At 38.3% G+C, this 25,966-nt stretch overlaps 2 protein-coding genes across 3 annotated transcripts in view; one reads left to right on the top strand and one right to left on the bottom strand.

Moving 5' to 3' along the window:
• scube3 (signal peptide, CUB domain and EGF like domain containing 3) overlaps positions 1-17,561 on the top strand; it is a 112,738-nt gene extending 95,177 nt beyond the window's left edge. For both annotated transcript variants that reach the window (XM_023331801.1, XM_023331796.1), the window contains 14 exons: positions 2,047-2,163; positions 6,097-6,219; positions 7,561-7,677; positions 7,771-7,866; positions 7,997-8,113; positions 9,111-9,272; positions 9,381-9,584; positions 9,674-9,835; positions 9,924-10,091; positions 11,465-11,626; positions 11,730-11,927; positions 12,011-12,163; positions 13,401-13,480; positions 14,589-17,561. In XM_023331801.1, the coding sequence (XP_023187569.1) occupies positions 2,047-2,163; positions 6,097-6,219; positions 7,561-7,677; positions 7,771-7,866; positions 7,997-8,113; positions 9,111-9,272; positions 9,381-9,584; positions 9,674-9,835; positions 9,924-10,091; positions 11,465-11,626; positions 11,730-11,927; positions 12,011-12,163; positions 13,401-13,480; positions 14,589-14,741 (2,012 nt within the window). In that variant the 3' untranslated portion in view covers positions 14,742-17,561. The remainder of the gene's footprint in view (positions 1-2,046; positions 2,164-6,096; positions 6,220-7,560; positions 7,678-7,770; positions 7,867-7,996; positions 8,114-9,110; positions 9,273-9,380; positions 9,585-9,673; positions 9,836-9,923; positions 10,092-11,464; positions 11,627-11,729; positions 11,928-12,010; positions 12,164-13,400; positions 13,481-14,588) is intronic.
• A 2-nt stretch (positions 17,562-17,563) lies between these two features.
• Positions 17,564-24,924, bottom strand: LOC102229931 (complement receptor type 1-like). The gene is made up of 11 exons (XM_005801737.2): positions 24,793-24,924; positions 24,477-24,674; positions 23,340-23,439; positions 23,188-23,261; positions 21,970-22,176; positions 19,687-19,881; positions 19,066-19,162; positions 18,900-18,973; positions 18,636-18,812; positions 18,351-18,536; positions 17,564-17,748 (listed from the first exon to the last, which is right to left on the bottom strand). Exons 1-11 carry the CDS (start codon positions 24,845-24,847, stop codon positions 17,732-17,734), a joined length of 1,380 nt encoding a protein of 459 aa, XP_005801794.1. The 5' UTR covers positions 24,848-24,924; the 3' UTR covers positions 17,564-17,731.
• Between the last annotated feature and the right edge of the window lie 1,042 nt (positions 24,925-25,966).

Below are 25,966 nucleotides of genomic sequence, written 5' to 3'. Positions count from 1 at the left end.
TTGTGGCGGCAACAAGGACACCCTTACATCATTCTCCCTGGAGGTACTACAGTTTGTTCTGAGGAATCCCTGGTCGTTCCTAGGTTTGATGGAAAATATAGCCTATTCAGAGTTCTTAGTCTGCTTCAGGGTTTCCCTGGAAAACCTCCAAAGAAGGCATTCGAAAGACTTTCTGATTATATAATCCTTTTTATTTCAAAGAAGCATTCTCAGACACAAGCCTTGTCTTCAAAGGTAAATGTTTTCTAATGGGGCAACAATGAACGTGCTTGAGAAATTATTTGTTGGTTGGTGTTTATTAACTTTACATTACAGTTTTTTTCCTCTGTGTGGTATATAGTTGTCTTTGTACCAGTAAAGGCAATTATGGTACTAGCACCATTTCTCCATCCATTATCATTAACAAAAGCCATTTTTAGTTATCCAAGATAAAAAGAAGCAAATAATGAGTGCAAGATCAAACTATACACCTACACTCAGTGTAATATTCTGCCATATATTTAACATGTTAATCCTGAATGCAGTGATTTTGCTGTAATTTGGATGGGTTCTGTTGCACTGATGCAGACATTTGCTGTCATTTGAAGTCTGGAGGTATAAAAATTAAACCTAGGGTTTAGTTTTTACACTAAACCTGGAGTGTAGTGTAAAAGCACTAAACTCTAGGCTAGTGTTTGTTGGTTTGTAAGTTAGGATGGAGCATTCGTGTGAAGCTTCCATCAGCATTCTTTTAAAGTCCTGATTCACTTATGATGCAATTTAAGAAGCTCATCAGAACTCATGTTGTCTGGACAAAGAAAATGTTTTTGGAATTCAAGCAAAATGTATTTATTTCTTTTAATCAACCCCTTTTAAAAAACAATGAGACCTTGCTGAAAACTGGAATGAATGGAAACTTGTTTTTTGCAGCCTTGTAAATAAGTGTTGTAGCAATCGTCAGCGCTCTGTACTTTGGGTTAATGCTAAACTATGTAATAATAAGTTACAGATTCACTTGTGGCGTCAATGTTGCAATAAGAAACCTTTTAAGGATAAACTCAGTCACGATGATTATTTTCCATTGGGATTTAGAGTAAAGTTTATCCTTAATTTGCCAAAAACAAACACTTTTTTTGCAGCGCTGCACACAGTGTGTGCCAACAAGGAGAGCCATCAGGACTCCAGACGTCATCAGTAATCAGTAAGGGCTCTCTGTGGTGTTGGAGTTCAACAAGTCCATTAAAATCATTTAAATTTTAAATATTTTTTTTTTACCTAAACCGCTTGCTAACCCATTAAATGAGATAAAAACTGTCTAATCTCTTACTGTTTAGAGTATGTCTTTGTCAGCTTTGAACTTTCTAGTGATTACCCCGTATTTATGAGTTTGTGTTGGTCTGTTGTATAAACTGCTAGTTAGATTCACTGTAGTTTGTGGTTGTAACCTGACAAAATGTGAGAAAAGTTCAGCGGGTATGAATACTTCTGCAGTTGCAGGGTAATAACTTTGTCATCTTGTTGATGAGCCCTGGGGCTATTTAAAAACCTAGAGGAGGTTCACTTTATAGCAGATGAAAGCATGATATTCCTGGGAAAATCCAGGGAAACTTTAATAAACAAGCCAATTAGACATCACGGAAAGTTGTTGCAAACCCCTATTTTCTCCCAGCATGTGCTGCCTGAGCTTGGCAAAGACTGACACTGACATTAAAGAAGAACTTCATCAGAAGTCCTAATGGCATGCAGGCTTATGAGAGCCTACTGACAGACAGACAGGAAGATGCTTTTCTGGCTGTGGAAAGGGGAAATCAGAAAAACAGAAACCACTGAAAGCTGCATTGTAGTCTACAATGGTAAAAATGATCCAACATTAAAGCACTTTTAATTTTAATTTGATGCTGGATTGAGACACTGATTCATCGTAGCATGTCTAAAGTGTAGAGAAGGGAGAAGTTTGTCAGGTTCAGCTTCATGAACAGAAGATATGATATGAGGGTGGGACGGCAGAAGATCCAGATTCACCTGCTTTAAATCATTTTTTATTGCTTTGTGTTTTTGTCTTTGCAGATATTGATGAATGCTCTTTCGACCGTGCCTGCGACCACTTCTGTGTCAACTCCGCTGGCAGCTTCCAGTGTCTCTGTAATAAAGGCTACGTCCTGTACGGCCTGGCCCACTGTGGAGGTGAGCCAACATGTCTGTCTGGGGGGGCAAATCTCCTGTCTGTCATCCTTTGTCTTCATCCCAAACAACCTTTTTCTAATTCTTTCATGTCTAACAGAAAAAAAAAAGATTTGCATAAGGTATTAAGTATTTTTATAAGCTTTATACATAACTTCACTCCAATTTTACCCAACCTTTTTGAAAACACTCGTATGACAGATGATTCAAACACTTGCCATCCACTGTCGATGCATTTTAACTATTTTTGATGGTATCTCTCATTTTCCATCACTGTCATCAGGGTTGCATTTACAGCTTGCAGTTAAATTGTGTTTTATGAATACCTCAATCTTATGAAATCAACACATTTTCCTCAACTTTCCTTCCTAATACTTTTTAATGCACTGGTTTACAACCAAGTGAAAGTCTTCAAAACAATCTTCAGTCCTGACAATGTTGTCCCATGCCTTTATGTCAGCATATGCAAATAGGAAAACCTTCTTTACACCAGAGTCTGCAGTCTGAAATTAGCATTCAGTTAAGAGAATAAATGATCCTTTGGAGAGTCTGCAGAGATTATCTGGGGTCCACTAAGAATGATTACCCAGGATGGTGGGCAAGTGTTCCCTAACTGTTTTTCTTATGCAGAAAATTTGTAGTGATTGTTTGGATTCTTTTTGTTGTGGCATCAGAAATCTGGATAGTTTTCTTGGAGGAACCATTTCTACACCTGTGACAGTTTAGTCATGACATGTAGTCCATGGTTATCAAATACTCTGAAGCAGAACTGGTCATGCTACCCTCATGTCCAAGTTATATCCTTGTCAATCTTACAAAGGCTTGGCAACGCTCCAAGCAATTTGATGGAAAGATCTCACCACCTCATCTGAAATACAATCTGCTTCCCAGGTTATGGTACATTTAAAGACAAAAGCACAGAACCTCATTCATACACTTTGACACGTTTTATCCCTTGCAACCTTTTGCATGTTGCAAAACTTGTCACATAATACAAAGTCTGATGACTTAACTTCCAAAGTATTGGCAGGCAACCCGGATGACAGAAAATCCATAAAGTAAATGGCATCTAGCTCTACATCTGTGAGTTGAAAACTGCCTGCCAAGGAGCTACAAACCGAATTGAAACAATACTTTTATCTCACCTGGCTATTACCCTTCACAGGACAATTTATTGTCTCATTGAAATGAGCCAAATCGGACATCACTAATACATCACATTGTTAAAACTTTAGCTCCACTGATATCTTCTACAACTCAGGGAGAGGCATATGTATTCACCAAGTATGTTAAATATACATTCCTTTGCACTGATTTCTTCTAATTATTTTATTTCACTGAACAGTTCTACTAATATATTGTTGTATTTATTAAAGTCATTTAAATCACCCCAAAAGTTGTCGATTCAGGTTAAAAAAAAGAAGACAGAAATACTTCAAAAACATAGAGGCCATGTTGTTTAAAGTTTAGATTTTCAAGAGTTTGCCTTGCGATGAGAAAAAGTTTTCTCTGCATTCACACACAATGCTGTATCCAGGTTTTCAGGTTTATTAGGTTCAAGAGATCCGTTCCACAGACGGGTGGCTGTATTAGCTGTCAGCTCCGGGAATAAATGCCCCTGAATTGGATTTGCAAGGCTTTTTCTCACCTGATGGACGGCGATCAGGGCCCGCTGGGCTGCTGAGAGGAGCAAAGATGGTCTCAAGTAAATGGCTCTCCATACTATTGTTGAGTGAGCAGTTGATGAATGATTTCCCCTCGCTTTTCAGCACTGCTGTCACAACTGTTAGATAACCCCTGAGATTTATGGTGCTCCCAGTTATACTTCTCTCATTCTTCTGCACAACTAAGGTTATGTTATTTCCTTTGTAATTTATGAGCTGGAATACGGCTGTACAGGAGAGCGGCGATCTGTGTTTGACAATAGTCGCCTTTAACGAAGCCAATTAGGTCAGTGTCCTTCTGTCAATAAGTTTCCCTTTGCACAACAGTTCAAGCTCAGACAGATTGGATGAAGAGGGAGAGCACATTTTTAAGCTTTGCCTCACATTCTTAACTAAATTTAAGTCTGAATTTTGACTTTGGCTTTTAAAATATAATTATCCTTTGATCATTGCCATATATGATCTGTAATCCAATAGATTTTCTGCCAGTACTGCCTTGTTCAAGCATTGCTTTCTGAAGAAAAGCATCCCCACAGCATGCCGCTGCCACCAGCAGCTTCCAGTGGATAGTGTGTGTTAAAGGTGATGTGCAGTATTAGTTTCCTGCCACACATTCAGCTTTGAATGTTGTCCAAAATGCTCAGCTTAGCTCTTATCTGATTTGAACAGCTTTTTGCACATGTTTGTTATGTCTCCTTTAAGGCTCGTGGCAAACTTTTAATGGGGATTCTTATGGAGGCTTTCTGCTCTCCAGCCCTTTGTAGGGGACTTACCAAGAGCACAACTAATAGCTGTCCTGTGGACAGATTCCCACCTGATATCTCCAGCTCCTTTCAGAGTTACGATTAACCTTATGGCTTCTTCTCTGATTAACGCTCACTTTGCCCCTGCCTGTCAGCTTAGGTGGATAACCGTCATTTGTTTTGTTTGCAGTTTTTCTGTACGCTTACCAGTTTTTAAATGATGGATTAAACAGTGCTCGGTGAGACCAACAAAAGATTTGAGTACTGGTAATCCTGCTTAAAACCTTTCCATATTGTTATCCCTGACCTGTCGAGTGTGTTCCTTGGTCTTTATTATGCTATTGTTCATTAACGTTTTTCCCAAACAAACTTTTACAGTATTTATACTGAGATGAAATCACACGTGGTTGTAACGTAACAGTTTGTGATTTGCAAAGCACTGTTAATAAGAAAATTGCTTAAGTTTTGATTAGGATGTTTAGTTTTTAAAAAACACTTTTTAAGTTCTTGAGGTTTTTAATGAAAACACACAGAAAAACCTATTGAAATTTAAATTCGATGACATTCTGATGAACTCACCTACTCATTCAGAAACTCCTATGCCTGACGCTTGGGTGTCTGAATGTCATTTTATCTTTCTTTTTAATTTGGGGATTTTTCTTCCCTTGGCTTGTCTCAGCACTGATGAACATGCACAGAGATCTGGAGAAATGTTAGAATGCAGCATTTGATGATAAAAGAAGTCTGGCAGATGAGCTCCTATTCCATCAGATATCCATTAAAGGTCTTTGTCCTTTAAATTGAGTGCTTTGATGCGAAGGATGAACAGCACATCCCTCACAACGTTTTCAAGCAGCCAGCTCTGCCTGTTGATGAAGTCATCATCTTCTTCAGAGAGTGAAGCAGCAACGCAGGCTGTTTTTATCTTTTCACGGTAAATAATTAAATGAGACAAGAAAGAGCTTTTCATATCAGCAAGCCAGATCATCAATCACGGCTATTATCTACGTCTGTTTCCTCCTTATGTGTGCGCCACTTGTCCGCGGCCTGCTTAAAGAGCTCGGCTTAACCCCGCGAGCCAATTCTCTGTCTGGCCCCGAATGCAGCCAGACTCCATCTGGATCCCGGGTGCTTTTTGCGGTTTTAGCTCAGCATGTGTTTGAAAAGGTGATTATAATTTACTGCTTACCACACGTCTTCCTCCCCAAAGAGCCCGAAAACTTCTGACCATGAAATTGAATGTGGGTGACATCAAAACAAGAATTCACTTCTGTTTACACGCAAACACATTAATCTGCCATGCATCCAAAACCAACAAGGAGAACTGAAGCAATCATAGAAGAACTCTTTGCAACTGGAGAAAGCCTTACCTTCTACAAGATCTAGTGCTCTCGTGATATTATTTCCTAATACTTCCTTTATCATTATTTTTTTCTTTCTATCATTCTTTTTTCTTTCACACAAAATCAGTTGTGCCTATCCTGTCATGCTTGTTCATAAAATGTTTCTGTCACTGCGTCTTTTCGCAGATATTGATGAGTGCAGTATCAATCGTGGAGGCTGTAAATATGGCTGCATCAACACTCTGGGGAGCTATGAGTGTACCTGTCCGTCTGGATACAAGCTTCACTGGAACAAGAAGGATTGCATTGGTATGTGACAACAGTGCCCCCTAGTGGCTTCTTTAGGAGTGTGTGTGTGTTTACTGTTTTACCTAAAATTGTTCAACCCCAACAAAATACCCAAGCTACTAGTTTAAAAAGTTTGACACAACTGATATTATGAGTGGTTTCTCCAAACTGAATGCAGAGAGACACTTTTAACGTCTTCTGTTATTTCTAAGTTGCTCAACTCCTTCATATCAAGCATTTTTAGGACTTAGCAAAGAAACCTTTTGCTGTTGACACCTGCTTTAAATGAGATTCATCGGTAGATATGACCTTCTGCCAGTGTTCCTAAAATATATTATTCCATAACTCAGGATTCAATATCTGAAATTGAATTATATTCCTCTGTTCTTTTTCAAATACCATCTACATCTTACATTTTTGAAAGAGTTTAAGTCAGGAAGCTATGATGGCCACTCTATCTTCTAGGATGTCCCATGCAACCACACATTTGCTTTTTCTTCCACATACTTCAGGTTTCCAGTGTCACATGAAGCAGCCTCAGAGCATCACTGAACCACCACCATGCTTCACTGTAGGCAGGGTGTTGTTTTCAGCATTCACTTTCTTCCATTGAGTTTGACTTATTGCTGCACATACCGGCAGCCTTTTGGCTAATTCAAGCTGAACCTTCAGTGCATGCTACTGCCAAGTCTTTCTGCAGTTCATTGAAAGGTTTTTGACCACCTGCTTCTTCTGGAATCTGGTGGCACTGATGGCTTCCTCTTTCTGCCACCAGGTGGTGCACCCACTGCTCATATGACAGTGAAATTTGTGAACTATGCTTCCAGCTGAATCTGTAGAAAAATCCAGGGCCTTTGCCATTTTTTTGTATCTGTTCCTTGTTTGTGTTTGTGAAAGACAATAATCCCTTTTCTGGGGATTTTTCCTTTTGCACAATTCTTTTGACTTTGCATCTTTCTAACATCCAATGAAATGTTACCTTCTGTAGTTCAGGTGTTTGAAGTGTTTTATCTCAAGGACATCTGATGTAACTAATCAAGCCTGTGATTTGCTCTATCTCCATCTCTGAGTGTGGAGTGATTTACGAGTACCTGTTCTTATGAAGTACTCACTTCTGGGCACTGAATTTGCAAATATTCACTAAATGTATGATCTAGTCTTGAATTTGAATGCAATCCTTGTATTATGAGTTCTTTTGGCTAATTAAACAATTTTTGTGTAATTTATTTATTGCAAATGCCTCAACAATTGTGCATTTTGCTGATAATCTGGTATGTTGTGGGTGTCAGATAATTGTAACTGCAACTCCAGCAGCTGTTGTGCAAGTTTTGGACATTTACCTGTTAGCTTTCTCTCTTGTAGAGCTGGTGAAATGTCCTCCTGGACTTGTGGCACCGAGGGCCACCCTGACCTGCAGCAGGACGGGCAAAAAGGAGAGCTGTTCTCTAACCTGTGCTTCCAAAGCCTACTATCTGGCAGGTATATATATCACACCGAGTCAGGGTACAAACACAAAACAGCAAACTGGAGACATTTGATCAACAGTTCTTGCTCTGGCACACTCTCTTTCAGGGACAAATAACAGCTACTCAGTCAGCTGCGGCATCCCGATTCTCACGGGCAAGCCCCCTACGAGGATCAATTCCAGCATCATTCAAGGCTGCGTAGGTTTGTTATCTGTTGGTTTTTATTTAAAATCAAATATCATGAACTATAGCATCACAGGTTTTCGTCTGATTGCTGGTAGCAGCATGATGCTTCAGTGTCCTTCCACCCACCAGGCTGTGTTTGTCTGTAGAGACTTTGGCGTCTCCAGTGAAACAGAAGGCTTCTTTCAAGATTAAAAATGCCAAATGTCACCTGCATCCAAAGCTGACAGGCAGAACCGAGGACAGGGGACGGACACTGGGACCAGGTCAGTCTCCATTAATGTCTGTTGTTCTTCACTGATGGCTCAAGATCAAAATTTTACCAAGCCAAGTGACACAAGAGTCCCAATTGGATACTAAAATAAAGTTCATATCTGTAGCATTTTAAATCACATATGGTTTAAAATTAAAGTGTGGTAAAATAACATATCGTGCATCAGTATTACATAGTGTTAGTTTGTCTTGTGATTATGTTCACCATTATAGTAGTCTTTTGTTCCAAAAGGAGTTTCTGCAGAGCCATATGCTTTGTACACATCTAATCGGTTCTTTTTGAAAATAAATGTCTCAACCATTTCATTTGAAAAAATAAAATGTACACACAAAAATTGGTTTAAGAAAAGTGTTCATCCACACGCACCAGATGTACAGGTTGAACGACTTTTAAATGTCGATTTGGAATCATGTCGAAGCAAGTATGTGGATTAATTGGTGCAGATTGTTATGCGCTGGACCCTAAATCTCCATTTTCCCCTGTACACATACAAACACAACAACAGAGGTTTCTCAAATCCCCTCCTTAGTGAGAGATTTTAGCTAGATGAAAGGCCAACGTGCATAAAATGGTTTTAGTTTTTCAAAATATCTGTGTCTGTGGACCAGTCCTTAGAGTGCTGCTCCAGTATGGGGTTGCCTCAGTTAAGTTGAGGTAATAATGCAAAACTTACAGCAAGATGCATTCTTGAGAAAAAAAATATATGTTGACCAGTGATTCAGTGTTACTGAGAGGAATCTGCAAAGCAGGTCACCCAACAAAGGCAGAACAGAAACTGCAGCAGCCAATATCCTCTCTCTTTCAAAGTGAATATCATTTATAAAAGATGGAAGACCTAGATTGTTTAGAAAAAAATGAAATGTATTATATTCCAGATAAAAGATGCACTGCCTCTAGTGCTTTTGTGATAAAGTTGTAAAAAGTGTCAGAATTGTCTGATTGAACTGTGCAGTGCTTCCTCGTGGTTTTCAATAACGTTGTCTCTGCAGGAGGGGGGCAGCCTTGCAGCAACTGCCAGGTAACATTTGTTAACCTTACATGTGACTCCTCCAAGAAAGCTAAAGGGCGACATGCTCGCAATCCCTCTAACAAAGGAGTAACACGCATCACTTTGGAGCTGGAAGCTGAAGTCAAACCTGGAGACACGACAGGTAAGTCATCTCACTACCGCTCTATGTTGATCCTGTTGTCCAGACAACACGTTTCATCATTACTCTGAGTCACAAAACGTTTTTAAATCGAAGTTTTTTACTGATCAGGAAGCTGCAACCTCAGCTGTTTGCGGCAGCGCATGGAGAAGCAGGTGAAAACGTACATCAAGGCTCTGAAGAAGTCCATCAACCAAGAGCGATTTCTGATCCGGGTTGCTGGTTTGGAGTATGAAGTGGCCCAAAAGCTTCCTCAGGTTGCACCCATTCAGGACCACTGTGCCCCAGGCTGGGAGCGGGTCAATGGCAGATGTGGTAAGGCTGGACTAGTAAGCTCAGTTAATTCTTTTTAATGCTGACTCATCTCTCACCTGTGCTACTTTTTGATGTTTTTTTTTTCCCAGTTATGTGCTTGGCAGGATCCTACTACCACGGGGGACAGGAGCGCTGTGTCCAGTGTCCACCCGGGACTTTCCAGGAGAAAGAGGGCCAGCTGGCCTGTGACCTCTGCCCTGGCAGCGATGGACATGGGGCTGTTGGAGCACGAAACATCTCCTCTTGTGCAGGTGAATTAAACTGAGCGTCCATCTCATCTCGTGCAGCTCATAGAAATGTTCTAATAACCATGTTCTGTGATCCTTAAATCAAATGCAGGCCAGTGTCCTACTGGTTACTTCTCCAGCGATGGCTTCAAACCCTGCCAGCCGTGTCCTCAGGGCACCTACCAGCCAGATCTGGGAAGGACACTTTGTTTCCCCTGCGGTGGAGGCCTGAGCACGAAGCGGGAAGGTGCCAGCTCCTTTCACGACTGTGAAGTCAAAGGTCAGATTTGTTTTGAAAAATATCTCAAATATTAGATTTCACTGAATCAGCTCTTCAGTGAAACATTACTACTGTACATCCCTCCTAGCCTGCCATTCCCTGAGATGGGCTTTGTAAACTAGTGCTACAATAGTTTGCAGAAGTATGCATACTTGTGAAAGTGTTACATTAAGTGCACAGTGTACGGCAGCAAACTGATAATATGACATTTTTCTCAAGATTTTATGAAACAAAGTAGTTCATAATGGTGAACTACTGAAGTAAAAGAATACACACAATTCCAACAGTTGAAATTGTTAAAAATATAGCATGCATTCATGCAGCTGTCTGAAGATAAAACAAATGTTGGAGTAGATGCTGTAATCTGTTTAAGTGTAAGATTTATGGCCTAAATTTGAAAGATGATGTGTGGATGACATCACTACAGATGCTTCCTCTTGTAACACTTTATTTGACGAGGTGTGAATAAGACTGACATGACACTGTCATAAACATGACATAACACCTGTCATGAACATGAGTAAGTCTTCATGAATATTTATTATGGTTGTCATAAAGTGTCTTTCTTTAAATCATGACACTTTTAATACAAAGTTGACATTATTCAAAATGCCTTTGTGACATTAATTAAAACATTAATCTAGACAAAAATGTCTTGGTTATGACAACTTGACATTAACCAAGAATCATCATATGTCATAAATAAGTCATGATAGTAGTCATAATGTCAATAAGTGTTTTTACACTGTCAACAGCTTTAACAAAACAGTAATTAATATTTCCCCCTACCTGAAATAAAGTGGAACAAGTAGGACCAACAATAAAGATTTCATTAAGCTTTATTACACTGTCAACAACTGTCATTTAATAACAGTCATTACGTGTCATTACAGTGTGATTAATATTATCTCATACCTCAAGTAAAGTGAAACAAGTAGCAACAGTTATGAAAATGTCATTAAGTGCCATTACAGTGTGATTAATATTATCTCTTGCCTCAAGTAAAGTGAAACAAGTAGCAACAGTTATGAAAATGTCATTGCCATTACAGAGTCAAATGCTATATTAACAGTCATTAATAAACACCTGGAAAACTGAGAATTTTCAGACATGTTTTGTTTGAGACAATATAACACTTTCTTAAACAACTTACATATTTACACTTCAAGCTTAGAAAGTTATGCATAGTGATTAATCTTGATTAATCTGATGCATTTTTTAATCAATTGACAACACTAATATTTACATTATTTACGTTGCACCTCAATGTTCAAACGGTAATGCAACAAAATAGGAACAATTTCTGTGCATAAATGAAGTTAATCAAACTAATTTGATCAGAATTAATGGTTTTTTTTAACTCCACCCTGCAGTTCAGTGTTCTCCAGGTCATTACTACAACACCACCGTCCACCGCTGTATTCGCTGCCCAGTGGGGACCTATCAGACAGAGTTCAGGCAGAATTACTGCATCACCTGTCCGGGAAACACCACCACTGACTTTGATGGGGCCACAAGCGTCTCGCAGTGCAAAAGTGAATTGGAACATTAAGACCTAAAATCTTCATATGTTTTTTATTATTATTATTATTATTTTCAAGAGCTACAGTCTAACCTGGCCTGCTTTTGTCTGTCTAGACAGGCAATGTGGTGGTGAGATGGGCGAGCTAATGGGTTATATTGAGTCACCTAACTATCCTGGTAACTACCCTGCTAACGTGGAGTGTATTTGGAATATCAACCCACCAAGCAAGCGCAAGATCCTGATCGTGGTGCCGGAGATCTTCCTGCCCTCAGAGGATGAGTGCGGCGATGTTCTGGTCATGAGGAAGAACTGTGAGTTTTCTCTCTCTCTGGATTCATTAGAGTTAATAGAGGGCATAAATAATATGAGGAAGGATTATCTGTGCTTGTGCAAGGGTCAGCGACATCCATCACCACTTATGAGACCTGTCAGACGTACGAGCGGCCCATCGCCTTCACTGCTCGCTCCAGACGTCTGTGGATAAACTTCAAGTCTAATGAGCTCAACAGCGCCAGAGGTTTCCAGATTCCTTATGTTACCTATGATGGTACGTAGCATCCTATCCTAGTTCACCTTGGTAGACAGTTACTTCTGCAAAACATCACATACAGTTAAGCCCAAAATCATCCTTAGTCCTTGGAAAATTAGGGCTTAAAGTAATCTGTTATTTGGTTAACATGTCTTTTTTCTGACTGGAAGTAACAATAACATTTTAGAGCAGCACAGTGAGAGTCCAGACTGAATCTAACAGTGAATCTGTGGAGAAAGTTAAAGATTAGGGTGATGGCAAGGAGGTTTTCTGACTTCAAAGATTATGAGCTCATCGCCAAAGATAAATTGTCAACATACCAGCAGAAATATGCGCAAAGTCAGCTAAAGCTTATCATAACGGCTTCATTGCAGTAATGCCAATAATGATTTTTCCACTGATTTAGAAGGATTTAAATAGATATCGCCAACTTTTTAAAATATCAATAAAAACATATTTTACATTTTATAATTTTTCAGAGATACCTGTCTCATTTCCTGTCAGAAACAAACTTCTCAGTTGGTTTCAGTAATTTTAAATCTAATCTGAATAATTTAAACTCAATTAACACAGTCCTCCTCTATCTCAACCAGAGCTTGTGTTTTTATAATGTTAGAAAAGCTTGCACAGAACAATTCACTTATTTTTTTACAACGTTCTCCAGCTTTTGAGTTTTTGTCTTGCTTTTATGGACAGTGAAGTGTTAAAATAGCATCAAATAGCATCAATTTTACTTATTTTACTTATTTTACTTTACTTATTAAACGTTTTAAATTACTATAACTCTCGCATCTCGACTGAAAGAGATTCAGATTCCAGCATTGGCTTCTGCAGATGATCAGTCCCACTGCACAGCTCACAGGATCCAAGGCATAAAGACAAATCCAAAAATCCTTTGGTTAATTCTGAAGTGGCACAAATACATTTTTCATATTCGCAGTGTTGTGATTGGTTAACATCCTATATGTACATCTTTTAATCTATTGATTTCTAAAATGGAGACGCTAACCTGTGGAAATATGCAGCAGTGAAACCAAATACAGTGTTAATCCATTCATGGTCATGACATACTTTTTATGATTCAGTGTAGTTTTCATCACAATAAATGATCTGAAACATCCCAGCAGACAATGGTAACATGAGTTAAAAGGAGCCTCTGCCTTGAGGGGAACTGCCTATGGATTATATTATTTAAAAAGCTAAATGCATTATGGGTTGCATTGATGATTTTTTGTGTTGCTTTTATTGATTTCAGAGGACTACGAGCAGCTTGTAGAAGATATTGTGCGAGATGGAAGACTCTACGCCTCGGAAAACCATCAAGAAATCCTTAAGGTCTGTGCCATTTTTTAGGTGTTAGTCATTTATTTGTACATGATGCAGTCAGATTTAGGATGATTCAGTTGAGCTGTGAGTTTTTATTAGCAGGGTTTTAATCCCAAACAAAACTGCTGTCTTTGAACATAAGCGAAGTTGAATAATATGGAAAATATTTGTTGGCATTGTCATACTAGTTGTGTAATTTGTCTAAAGTGTCTTTTGAGAGGAGTCACACTCCCTTGATATTTTTTTTTCACTTTTGTTTACATTGCTACTGCAAACATTACTGTATTTTATTGACGTTTTATGTCATAGACATACTCATAGTAGAGTGGAAAGAAAATGATGAATGATTTTCAATTTAAAAAAAATTACAAATCTGAAAATCAGTGTTTTATAGAAACTACCTCTCATCATTAACTATAGCTGCAAGCCTTTTGAGGTGTGTCTCTACCAGCACACATAGAGAGTGAAATTTGAAGCCATTCTTCTCTGCAAAATAGCTCAGCCAGTTTGGATGAAAACTGTACGCGAGTCTTTACTGCAAATTCTCAACTGGATTTTTTTGTGGCCTTTGACTGGACCGTTCAAACACATGATTATGCTTTGATGTAAATTATTGGCTGTATCTCTGCAGGTCTTCTTCAAGCCTTGTCCTGTATTTAGCTTTGTTCATCTTTATATAAACTCTTGAGGAGCTTTGCTGCTCCTGCTAAAGAAAGGCATAGGATTACCACAGCATCATGTTGCCACCACCATGCTTCACCATGTAGATGGTGTGCACAGAGTGAGGTAACATGTTAGGTTTCCACCACGCATAAACTGCACTTAAGAAGATCACATTTACTAAATTGGTTATTTGCAGTGAATTTTATTCAGGGTATTCAGAGTAAAGGGGGGTTGGAAGTGCACGCATTCTACACTTTTCAGCTGTGCTTTTGTAAAAATGATTTTCATGTTCCTGTCACTTCACAAAACAAAGTCCTGTGCTTGTAATCCGACAAAATTTGAAAAATACTCAGAGTATCAACACTTTTCTAAACTGGTCAATTATGAGGGAGTTTTTAATTGATTAATGCAGAAATTTTGTTTGACACCTGATTGTTGTTTTTTTTTCCTGCAGGATAAAAAACTGATTAAGACTCTTTTTGATGTGCTGGCCAACCCAAACCACTACTTTAAGTACACCACTCGGGAGTCCAACGAGATGCTTCCACGCTCCTTCATCCGTCTCATAAGCAGCAAAGTGTCAGCGTTCCTGCGGCCATACAAGTAAAAGCCTGCAGCTGCAGAGAGGTACCGGATTGCAACACCCACCCCACCGGCCCACGCCTTCTCCCTGCTCCTCTCCCGACATTCCCTGCCACCTTTTAGGCCACAACTCTTCCAGGACTTCTTAACACAAACCCTATGAGACACTTCACTCAGCAGACCTGAGAAATGCCCGACATGTCGTAACCCCGTTTGCTCTTTAGGTTTATTCTGTCTGTCTCCAGGTTTGTATTCCTGCGCTCTAGCATTTAGTGGGAATGTTGAGTATGTGAGTGGTTTCTGTTGTGTTGTGCAATGGAACCACGTATAAGGAAAAAAAAAAAAGCTTATTTCAGACAGTAGGAGTGTTGTTTTGTGTGTGCGGTTTGAGCCTGATTAGAGCTTGTTATTGTGTTTGCTCCAGTTCCTACCATTAAGTGTGACTGTTTGTGTTGTGTAAAAGTGTTGTGTAACTCTGGTGCCATCGTTGGTGTCTGAGCGCTGTCCTCGAGGAGGAGCGGTCGCTTAAATCCTGAGTTTTCCAGCTCCATTGAAGCCCGGCTGTATTTTTGAGCTCTTAGAGCCTTTTCCAACTGTTAAAACAGTTCTACCGTGTTTTGCTCCATCTGTTTAGACTGTACCCGTGTTTCCCAACCTCCGGGTTATTTCTTATGGTCGTTTTTTATTTTTTCGTTCCAAACCAACTACAAAGCAAACACAAAAGTGTGGTTTGTCATTCCACGGAACCCAGCGGTCATTCGGGAGATAAATGATTGTGAGAGATGGGATGATGTGATGTCTGGTGGAAACATGTTTCAGAGAGTGAGAGTAATGTCTCTGTGGGACATTATGTTTGCTGCTTCTTTTTAAAAAGGTCACTTTAATTCTTCAGTCTCATTGTCTTTCTCATGTACTCTTCATACTAATATTCTGTAGGGTTTAAAAAAGGGAAGCTCAGAATCCACAATAATTCTGTTTTTTTTTACAAGCATTATGTTGATAATCTCTCATTACTCGTCTGTGGATTTACGAATTATTTTGTTTTTGTTCTTGTAAATAGTGAGATTAATCTAGACGAGGGTTGAAATCTTTAATCCTAATTTTTAGGTCCAGTACACTTCTTCCCAGATCCAGTTGCTTCTCCGCCCCTAAGCTCCCACTAGTCTCAAATCCAAAGACACTCAATACCCCCAACTCGCTCTGTGTCCTGTCTCAATGAAGACAGCTCTTCCAAAGACCGCTCAGATTGGGCAGCTCGAGTAGTTTTCTGCACTAGATTTGGAACCCACCGTCCCTTCTGGTTTTTTTTTTATTAAAGTGCAATGAAAAAAGAAAAAAAAAATGGTTCCGCTTAGTTGCGACCCACATGGAAATTTGCAAAATCTGTTTTGGGCTGTGGTCTTGTTGAGATTATTAATCATCTAATAATACTATTATCATCAATTCATCGTAGGCAGAAATTATTTAGGCGTAAATGAAAAAAAAAGTAAAAAAGCAAGAATTTGGTTTGTACAGTAAAACAAATTTTAAGAGTGACTAAACAGGGTAAAATAATTTAAGTGTAGAGAAAATCTAACAATTCTGGCTTGTATAAGCCTCAGCCAGAATTACTGTTTGAGGAAATCTTCTCATTTGCCTTTTACATGAGATTTTACGAAAAGAAAAGGTTTGTTTGATATTGGACACAGGATTCCTTCACATTTTTATCTCAAAATGCTGTACTTTTCCAGTCTCATTGTTCCAAATGTTTGAATTCTTTGTTGGTTCAATTTTAAAGTATAAACACAAAATTGCTGTTGCCTGAAAAAAAAGTATGGATGAATAAAGATACTGAGTTGAAATCCACTGTCAAATTGATGGGGGATAAAGTCTGAGAATACACATTTTTAGACCTGACAAATATTTTCGTTCAATTCCAGATGTTTTTCCAGATTGTGTGGGAACCCTGTGTACAAAAACATCATTGTCACCTCTAAAAAAATCACCTTTTTACACAGATTAATTGGTGTGCTGAGTTTGGGGCAAATGTCACTTTTTTTATGACCAGGCACTTCATTAACTCCTCCCAGTGGGAAAACTTTAGCCCAAGATTTAGGAGGCGACGCCCTTCAGTCAGTATCACTTTAAGCAACCTAGGAACAACGAATGAATGGTTAGTCAACACGTGACCCTAAAAATCCACTGACCTGGACATTCATAAAGAGAAAGAAAACTTGCCCTCCTGTATGTATGTATTTTTTCCCATTTTTGTAAATAAAAATTAGTTTGTTAGGACACTATATCCCATGGACCATACTGGATTAAACAAAGGGAATATGCCCTCACTGTCAAATCTGAGGGTATTGTTGGGTCAGACCTCTTATATCAGTTTATAATTTTTTCTATACACATTTCACTTATACATCGGACAGAATATTCTCTTATTTTGGTGTGCTCGTGTGACCCACATGCACCCTCTCTTCCTACCAGAAAGAGCTTCTTTCCTGCATCCTGTTATTGTTGTTGTTGGTTTTTAATGAGGTGTTGCCTTTAAAGCAATAGTTTGCTATGATGTATTGGAGTTTGATAATGATATTTGCACTTGAAATGTTATTGCTCATGTAAAGAATTGTCTGGTTTTTGTATTGTCTTTTTAAATGAATGCAATTTGTGTTCCTTTTTTTTTTCTTGTAGCTTGTTTGTTCATAAGATTCTCACTCACCGTTTAGTCTAGTAGAGATGATACAGTGTCAGCAGTTTGGAGAAAAAAGATGGGAAAAAAACAACTTTGTACAGAGGGAAATCAAACAGGTTTACACTTGTTACTGCCCAAGACACTTATTAAAAATAAACATACTGTACTTCAGCTTCCTTTTCAACATATTTAATGTCTTTGTAATGGTTGTACACAGGAGCAAAAATAATAAACAGTGCATTACTAAAGGTTGATTTTAACAGTAATTATGCTAAAGGCATTGATAAATGAGTGTATGAAAATTGGATTAAATATTATAAGATCAAAGGTTTGTCAGCAGATTAGCCCCTCTTCATTTCTGCAATATAAAACAAAAGTGAAGGCATTACTGAAAAACGTTCCAACACTTGTAGTAAAGTTGCATCTCAGTAAGCTAGAATATATGGGAAAAAAATACTGTATTTGTAAAGTCAAGAGTCAAACGGATAGATTGATTACACACAGAGCTATATATCAAGATGTCATCTTTGTTTTGTTACATGAGGTGTACTTCTAATTAACATCCAATATGTAGATTCTCAGATTTGCTTGTATATGAATATTAAGAGAAAGATGAGACCCCAAAGCCAATGATGCAAACAGGTAGAAGGCCTTTATTAAAGCCACCTGGACTTAAAGCAGAACAACAGACTGACCACGTTCATGCTTCTCTGTTGATGCAGTAATTTGTTCAGTGGGACTCAAAAGTTTTCTTTACATTGGTAACCTTGGTCTAAAAATTTGGTTTACTAGCTATATACTTCAAAGTTTACATAAATAAATGTTTGAAATATATTAGACTGTGTGTAATGAATCAATATCAGTTTCACTTTTTCAGATTGTATTAACAAAATATGTACTTTAGTTATGCTGTACTATATTTTATGCTCATTAGTTTTTTATACCACAAAGAGTACTTACTGGGAAGACATTTTGGAAGCCTCTGCAGCCATTGGCCCTCACTGCCACAGGTGATGTGTGCTGGTCCAGAAAAAGTATAGCCAGACTTGCATTTAAATGAACTGATGGCCTCCATAGGGCGATACGTTTTCTTGTGAGAGTTAATCCAGAAGGCATTGGGAATATTTGGTGACCGGCATCTTATAACTGTCAAAAGACAAAAGAGATTTTGTAATTTTATTTATGGAATGGGGCACAGGGTGCAGAAAGTTGCCTAAAACTCTGTGACAGATCATGACTAATGACCTTTGCATTGTGGAGGAGGTGAGCTCCATGTCCCATTGTTGGTGCACCATATCTCCCTCGATCCCACAAGGCTCCCCACTTGGCACCCATATTGAATCACATTCCTGAATGTGTATGGCGGCTCCTGGAAATTTCTCCTCTGAGCATTCGTCTCTGTTGGCTCTTGACACTCGACAGCTGCAGGGTGTGCAAGAGTTCGGAGATGACTCCATGTATTAGCAAATACACAGGTCCCAAATGGACAGGCGAGTTAGCAGACCTCACCTTCACAGACAGGAGGACGACCGTCCCAGCCGTTGCTCATGCAGTGCCTGGTGGCCCGACCTACGAGTATAAACCTGGTGAGAGATCGATCAAAAAGTCAATTCCTAAAATGTAAAGAACAACGGGAGATAAAGAAATATCATATTGCAGGGACTGTTTGTCTCACCCCTCATCACACACAGCTGTAGCTGTATCTCCAAACTCTACACCGGTGTAGACGAACTGTCCGTTTGACATGTCTCCAGCGTGGCCACACAGCTTTCCTTTAGACACAAAACAATACAATAATGTTACGGAGGGTGAATGAATGAACCTTTTCACATTTAACCCAATACAACAAATAGAAATGTGCGTTTGTCTGATTTTACAGGTTCGATAACCTCTTTAGCTCATGACAATTTTGCTGATTGTTTTTGTTTTTTCCAAAATGATTTTAAAGTAAAGACAAGGTTCAAAATTTAAGAGCTTATTTCTGTCAATCAAGTAGTAAACCAACAACATAATGATTCTAAAAAATGTAGAAGCTTCGGATTTATAAATCATAAGCACAAATTTGCGAACTGAAACACTTTGTAAATATTCAGTTACTTTTTTCTCCCAAACAGTTATAAATACTTTCATGAATTTCCAAAACCAGAATTGTTCAAGTCTTTAGGAACATGTCAAAAGTTTGAGGTGTCACTCTCTCTTTTACAGCTTTACGTGATTATTTAGTACTTTAAGTATTCTGGAAGCATACGTAAGACTTGGGGAAAATGTCTTGGACGTTAAATGTAAACTTTCCTACGTTCACATTTTAGCTTCAGAGGCGTCCATTTTCCATTGTCACATTTGCGAATCCTGCTGCCACCCGCTGGAGTATATCCCACGTCACAGCGGTAGTAGACTTTGTCGCCAGAAGAAAACGAGGTCATAGTGATGTACTTGTCAGCAAGGTTGGCATTGGCGCTGCTGAAAATGAGTGGTGCATCACATCCACCTGCTGTGTATTTCAAAAATAGGGGAAAAGTTCATGTCATGGGGGAAAAAAAAAATAATCTAACGTATTGCACAAAACAAAACCTGATCTAGTCTTTACCAGCGTGACCGTTTACAAATCAAGTGTATGAAAATACAATGGATGGAAAAGTGATCATCAGTGATCATTTATAAAAGCAGATGTTTTGGAAGACCTTGGAAAGAATATTAAATGTTAAATTACAAGGGACAGCAGCTTCAGAAAGAACAGTAAGGACTTCATTGGAAGGCTTCTCAAAATAAAATGTACTTTTTAAAATAAAATTAACCTATTCTGTAACTATTTTCCGTGGCACATGAGACCAAGGAGAGATGTCAGGCAAAAACCGCACAAATGCCAGATACCAACTATCTGGCATCTGGTATCCACATTATGGATTCATGATGTGGGCTTGTTCTGCTACTACAGCAGGGGTCCCAAGCCCAGCACACCTGCTTAAGTGACTTTATTTACCATATTAGCAGAAGATGGCCAATCACCCATTTATGTAAGCCAGATGTGCAAGCAGCAGGAAGACATGAAGGGCAGCGGGTCCTGACGACCAGGTTTGGATCCTTCAGGAATCATTGAGTAAACCATATACAACTCTGTATACCGAAGTATTTTAGAGTTAAATCCAAGTCAGACTGTTAAAACAGTTAGTAGTTAATGATGATGATAATGTTAAATAAAGCCATGTCAATATCGGTCGCATTTAATCCACAATTTCCTGCATTCACAAAAATCCATGTCAGGTTTTTGTATCACGGGCAGTGAAAGTCCACCAGTTGGTCACTGTTGTCAAAATATTGTTTTCATACATTCAGATCGTATAATAAAGCTGTGCAATTCACTTCCATAGCAACCAGTGTATACCATGCTTCTACATACATTTCTGAAAGATTGGGTCAGGAGCTAGTGAATTCCAGCATTGTACTTTGATAAAAAAACACCTGTGCAGAAAGCCATCCATCATATTTCCCTTCCGCTGCATATTTCACAGACAACTGTTAGTGGTAATATGACAAAGTAGAAGCAATTCAAAGTGGCAGCAATTCACCCACAAAGTGATGGGCCTTGTAAAATCTCAGAACTGGAGCAGCAGATGCTGAGATGTACAGTGAGCAGCGCTCCCTAATTTTCTGCAGTCAGACCTCCAGATTAAATCCAACACAGTGCATAGAAAGTTTCATGCTGAGGGCGTTCAGCTGCACCAAGTCTTACATAACAACATACAAAATGTTGGAGGCAATAGTGTAAAATATGTCCCCACTGTTCTAAGAGCGACAAGTCATGTTTATCTGACAATCCAGCGGATAAGTATGGATTCATCACTTGCCAGAACAGGACTTTCCTGACTGCTCTGTGTCAACAGTAAGGTTGGGACAGAAGGGATTATGGTGTGGAGCTGCCTGCCAGGAATTGGGTTTGGCACCTTAATACCAGGAAAAGGAACGCCTAAAACTTCAGCATTCCAAGACATTTTGGACAACATCATCGCTCAACTTTGTGGGAACAGTCAGAGGAAAGATAGCTCTTTAAGGACATAGAGGGGCAAGTCTGGTGTGGAAGGGCTTGATTGGCCAGCACAAAGTCCTGACCTCAATGAAGATGAATTAAATTGAAACTGGGAATAAGGCCCTATTGACCTAACACACTTCTAGAAAAATGGTCAAAAGTTCCCATAAACACATTCCTCAACCTTATGGAAAGACTTTCCAGAAGAGTTGAAGCTAATATAGATGTAAAGGGTGAGCTGACACATTGATCTTACAATGATAAATTCAATTTGATATACTGTACAGCATACCTGTGTACAATAAAAAGAAATAATGACAGTGGGAGATAATGTTTTTGTACACTTGAGATTAGATTTAAACAAATTTGGATCGTGGTAAAACCATTTCATTTATACTATGTCCCTATAAAAACACAAGAATTAAAAAAATTACTTTCTTTTTCCCCAAGATAAACTGTAGGAGTAGATCTTTCAGATAAAAAGGGATGGATGATGGCAAATTACAAAAATAAAATAAAATATATGACTAGCTAAGAAATATCATATGTGCTTACCAGGCCTTTTATCAGGGGACAGTAAACACTGAGGGAGTTTCGGCTCCCACTGGCCATCGGACCCACAGGTGAGCTGCTGTGCTCCATCCAACTGGAAACCAGTGCTACAGGTGATGTTCATGGTGTCTCCAACATGGTGAACTGAAACCTCCGTGCCACTCTTCACTGAGTTGTTCACCACTGGACTAGAGCATGTGATTTTTTTCTCTGGTGAGACAATTGAATTGGTAATTAATTTCAGCAAAGAAGGAAGCATGGAAGTTTTTATTAAAGCAAATTGTGTTTTTAACATGTTAAATATATATTACATAACGAGACCCATCCTATGACTGATTAATGAACCGTGTGAGGTATATCCAAGCAGTTCAACGTCAGGTGTGTCTCTTCCCGCCGTGGAAAGATGATATTCTTGTTCATTTATCTTTGTAACATTTGTAATAGTCAACAAGAGCCTCAGTTTTTAAAAGGTTTTCTTCAGATTTCCCTTTATTTAGCTCCAAATATCTTCAGATCAACTCTGAGTCACTTCCCTATCCCTGAAAAAAAAAAATAAAAATTGCTGATAATTTGTTGTCACCATGCGTCACCATGGCAATGGTGGGTTTGGGTTAATGTGCAGCTGCAATCAAGCAATTGGTGCCACTGGATTTTATTTATGGGCATCAGAATACAGTAAGTGGGGGTAAATCCAAATGCACTTCATACTTTTCAGATTTTTTTTTTTTTTTTTTTAAACTAAACCATGTATCCATTTTCTTCTACTTCACAATTATGTGTCACATTGTGCTGGTATATCACATGAGACCTTATTAAAATAGTTTGAAGTGAGTGGTTGTAACATGGCAAAATGGATTAATGTGAATACTTTTTAAGGCATTTTGTTTTATAGGTTTGTGTTTTTAGTTTTTAATGATAACTGGTCATTTTAGATGGGAAATGGGTGTGGTGAAAATAGTGGTATTATGACCTCTTCAGTAACACACCTTATTCGGCACAAGACATACTGTATGTATGATTAAATCAAAAATGATCTCATAACTAATGAGCTCTTACAAAGGTGGAAAATATGCACCAAACAACTAGGGGATTAGATGAGCTGATGTCACTTCTCGTCATATTAAGTGTCAGAATTCCCACCCATACAGAGTTGCTTTTCATCCTGTTGCAATTGCAGAGCGTCACTTTATAATCTTGCAGTTTAAACACCCAGCCGCCTACCTTCACATGATGGAAATTCACCAGTCCATCCAGACCTCTTGCATATCATGTAGCTCATTCCTTTCAGCATGTATCTGTAAGCATGGAAATACAGTTTAATATACACCATAACGTTTACATGTCTTACAAAAATTGTTTCAGGCAAAGCTTACCCCTCGTTGCATTTGGCATAAACTTTCTCCCCAACGTACGTTTGGCCTTCATAGCGGAAGTGTCCATTGGGGAGATCTCCGGCGTTGCCACATGCTATCTCTGTCAGAAGTTGATATGAGGAACAATGAAAAGATGAGGATGGAAATCCCAAGATTGAGTTAAGGACAAAAATAAATCTAATTCTTAACACCAATGAACTTACCAAAAGGCAAGGGGTTCATGTCTAAATGAGCATTGCCGTATATTATGTTGTCTTCCACAGAGATTTGTTTTTATAACGTTGGAGTTTCCCATTTGGTCTACAGTCAAATATTTGAAAATGACAATACCATACTGTGCTAAAGTATTTATAATCCTTGAAAGTTTTGTTCAATGTTACAATGATAAAATTTAATCTATTTTATTGGGATTTTATATCCCAACTTCACTTGTTGAAAGTAAAATTTTTTTTATGGGTATCAGAGAAAAGAAGGCTAAATACAACACATGCCACACTTCCAATTTTATTAAAAAAATATTTTTGTTTTCATTCTTAAAGAAAGGAAAATATCGTACCTTGCTAAGTACATCGTGTAAACTACATGGGAAAGTAAGTATTTTTGTTTCAATCGTCTAAGCATAATATGGAAGATGGTCCTTACGGCCATACTCAAGCTGACATATGGGTTCTGATTAGGCTAAATATTCAGATTAAGGTTACCTTTAAAACATAATGTTTAAGCAAGTATTACACTTTTCAATAAGCCCATATCTCTTTTTTTCTTTTTTATTGACGTAATATTCTAAAGTTAAATGTGTTTTCATTGGCTGTAGGCAGAGAATCATTCTAATTAATGGAAATAAATGCTTGAACACATCAGCCTGTGTGTAGTTACCGCACATAGTGTATTTCACTTCGTGAATTAAGTTACTGAAATGAATGAACTTTTCTATAATATTCTAATCCACTGAATAAGACAAAAATTTTAATTGGCTGATAAAAAGAGAAAACCAAAAGAACGTTCCCCCCTATGCTCAGCAGAGGGCGTGAAAGAGCTTATAAAATTGGTCCAAAGGCGCATTTTATTTATTTTAATAAGCATTTAATCCTGTTAATTCGTTAAAAAAAGCAAAGTCTGATTATTTGTCACTCTTACTTTCGCATTTTAGAGTCAGTTGGGTCCACTTTCCATTCAGACACTCCACAGATCTGCTCCCTTTGGATGGAGTGAAGTCCTCGGCGCAGCCGTAGTAAACCTTCTCCCCGCTGCTGAACTTCTGTCTAGACGTGAATTTGTTTTCCAGTCGGGTGTGCGGATACTCCAGCGGAGCGGAACACTCCTGCGCCACCTGAGCTGTTTATTTAGTCCATGAAAAATTAAAGATATTTAATATGAAAACACTAACAGACAGACGGACGCACGCTAATGAGTTAAAAAATATCAATTTATCTATTCGGGTTTTTTTTTTTACCTGTTGCTAAAAAAGCAAACGATAAAATCACAATGGTCCCAGTGGCGATCCTCATGGTTGTTCTCCTGTACAAGAAGCGATTATGCAAAGCAAATACCAACGGGAGAGTCAGATGGAGTGATTTATAGAAGAAGGCTGGCACAGCCCTGCTGAGGGCAAAGCTTTCAGAAAAAAAACAGACGCAAGGAGACAGTGGGAAGGGAAGGCAAGGCGAGGACGAAACGTCAACAATTGGAATATTTTCAGAAGCATTTCAAAAGTGTTTTTTAATAAAAAGCATTTATTTCTATTGTAGGAAAAACGTAAATATTTGTTCCATTCCCTATAATTAAGTATTTCAATATGTTTGATAGTAAAAACGATGCATATTAATAATAGTTTTCTTTTTATATCAATAAATAGTGTAGTCTTCCAGTCTCCAGTCAGCCTTACAAACATTAAATAGAAGACGAAGAACAAGATGGTTGGAAACACTTGACAGCTCCTCACTAAAACCCCCATTAAATCCAAAACAATAGTGTGAAGTCCCTTTTTATGTCATGAAAACAACTAAAAATATGAAGCAATACAGCTGAATAACAACAAAAACAAGTGTATTTCCTAAAACTGATATGAAAGTACGCGACACAATGCAGTCAAAATTTAAAGCCGTTATTCAAATCAAGAGACTTTGAATACATTTTAATTTTATTTTTTGTGGTCTAAATCTATCAAATATTATCAGTAGCTGAGCAGTCTGGATCTTTGGAGGAGGTTCAGTTCAGCACTTTTCACTTGTTGTGTAGGAATATCGTTATTTTCCAAGTTCATGTAGCAGCTCATCCAGACATGAAAATGTTGTTAAAACCCTTTGAAAAATCAATACTGAGAAAAATGGTTTTAAACCAACAAGTCAAAGATAATTATTCAGTTCTTGCAGATAAAGTGGCTTTTCTGTTTAATTTTTTTTAAGATATGGATTACCCAATAAAAATCAACATTTATCGCCCTGTTACATGCTTGACTTGGCAGGAAGAAAACTGGCAGCATATTATTTAAGATTGCGGCCCACTGTTAGATATCTGTTGTTTAAGGTTTGGTTATATCCTGCAAATCCTCCATTTAGACATCTAGTCCCATTTGCTTGTTCTATACCATTCCATTACAAAGTTTAATACATTTGGAACTGATTAAT

This window comes from Xiphophorus maculatus, chromosome 1 (assembly GCF_002775205.1).
Source record: "Xiphophorus maculatus strain JP 163 A chromosome 1, X_maculatus-5.0-male, whole genome shotgun sequence".
Classification (NCBI taxonomy): Eukaryota; Metazoa; Chordata; class Actinopteri; order Cyprinodontiformes; family Poeciliidae; genus Xiphophorus; species Xiphophorus maculatus.
Note: the sequence above shows the minus strand (reverse complement) of the source record. Positions and strands in the feature narration are given on the sequence as shown.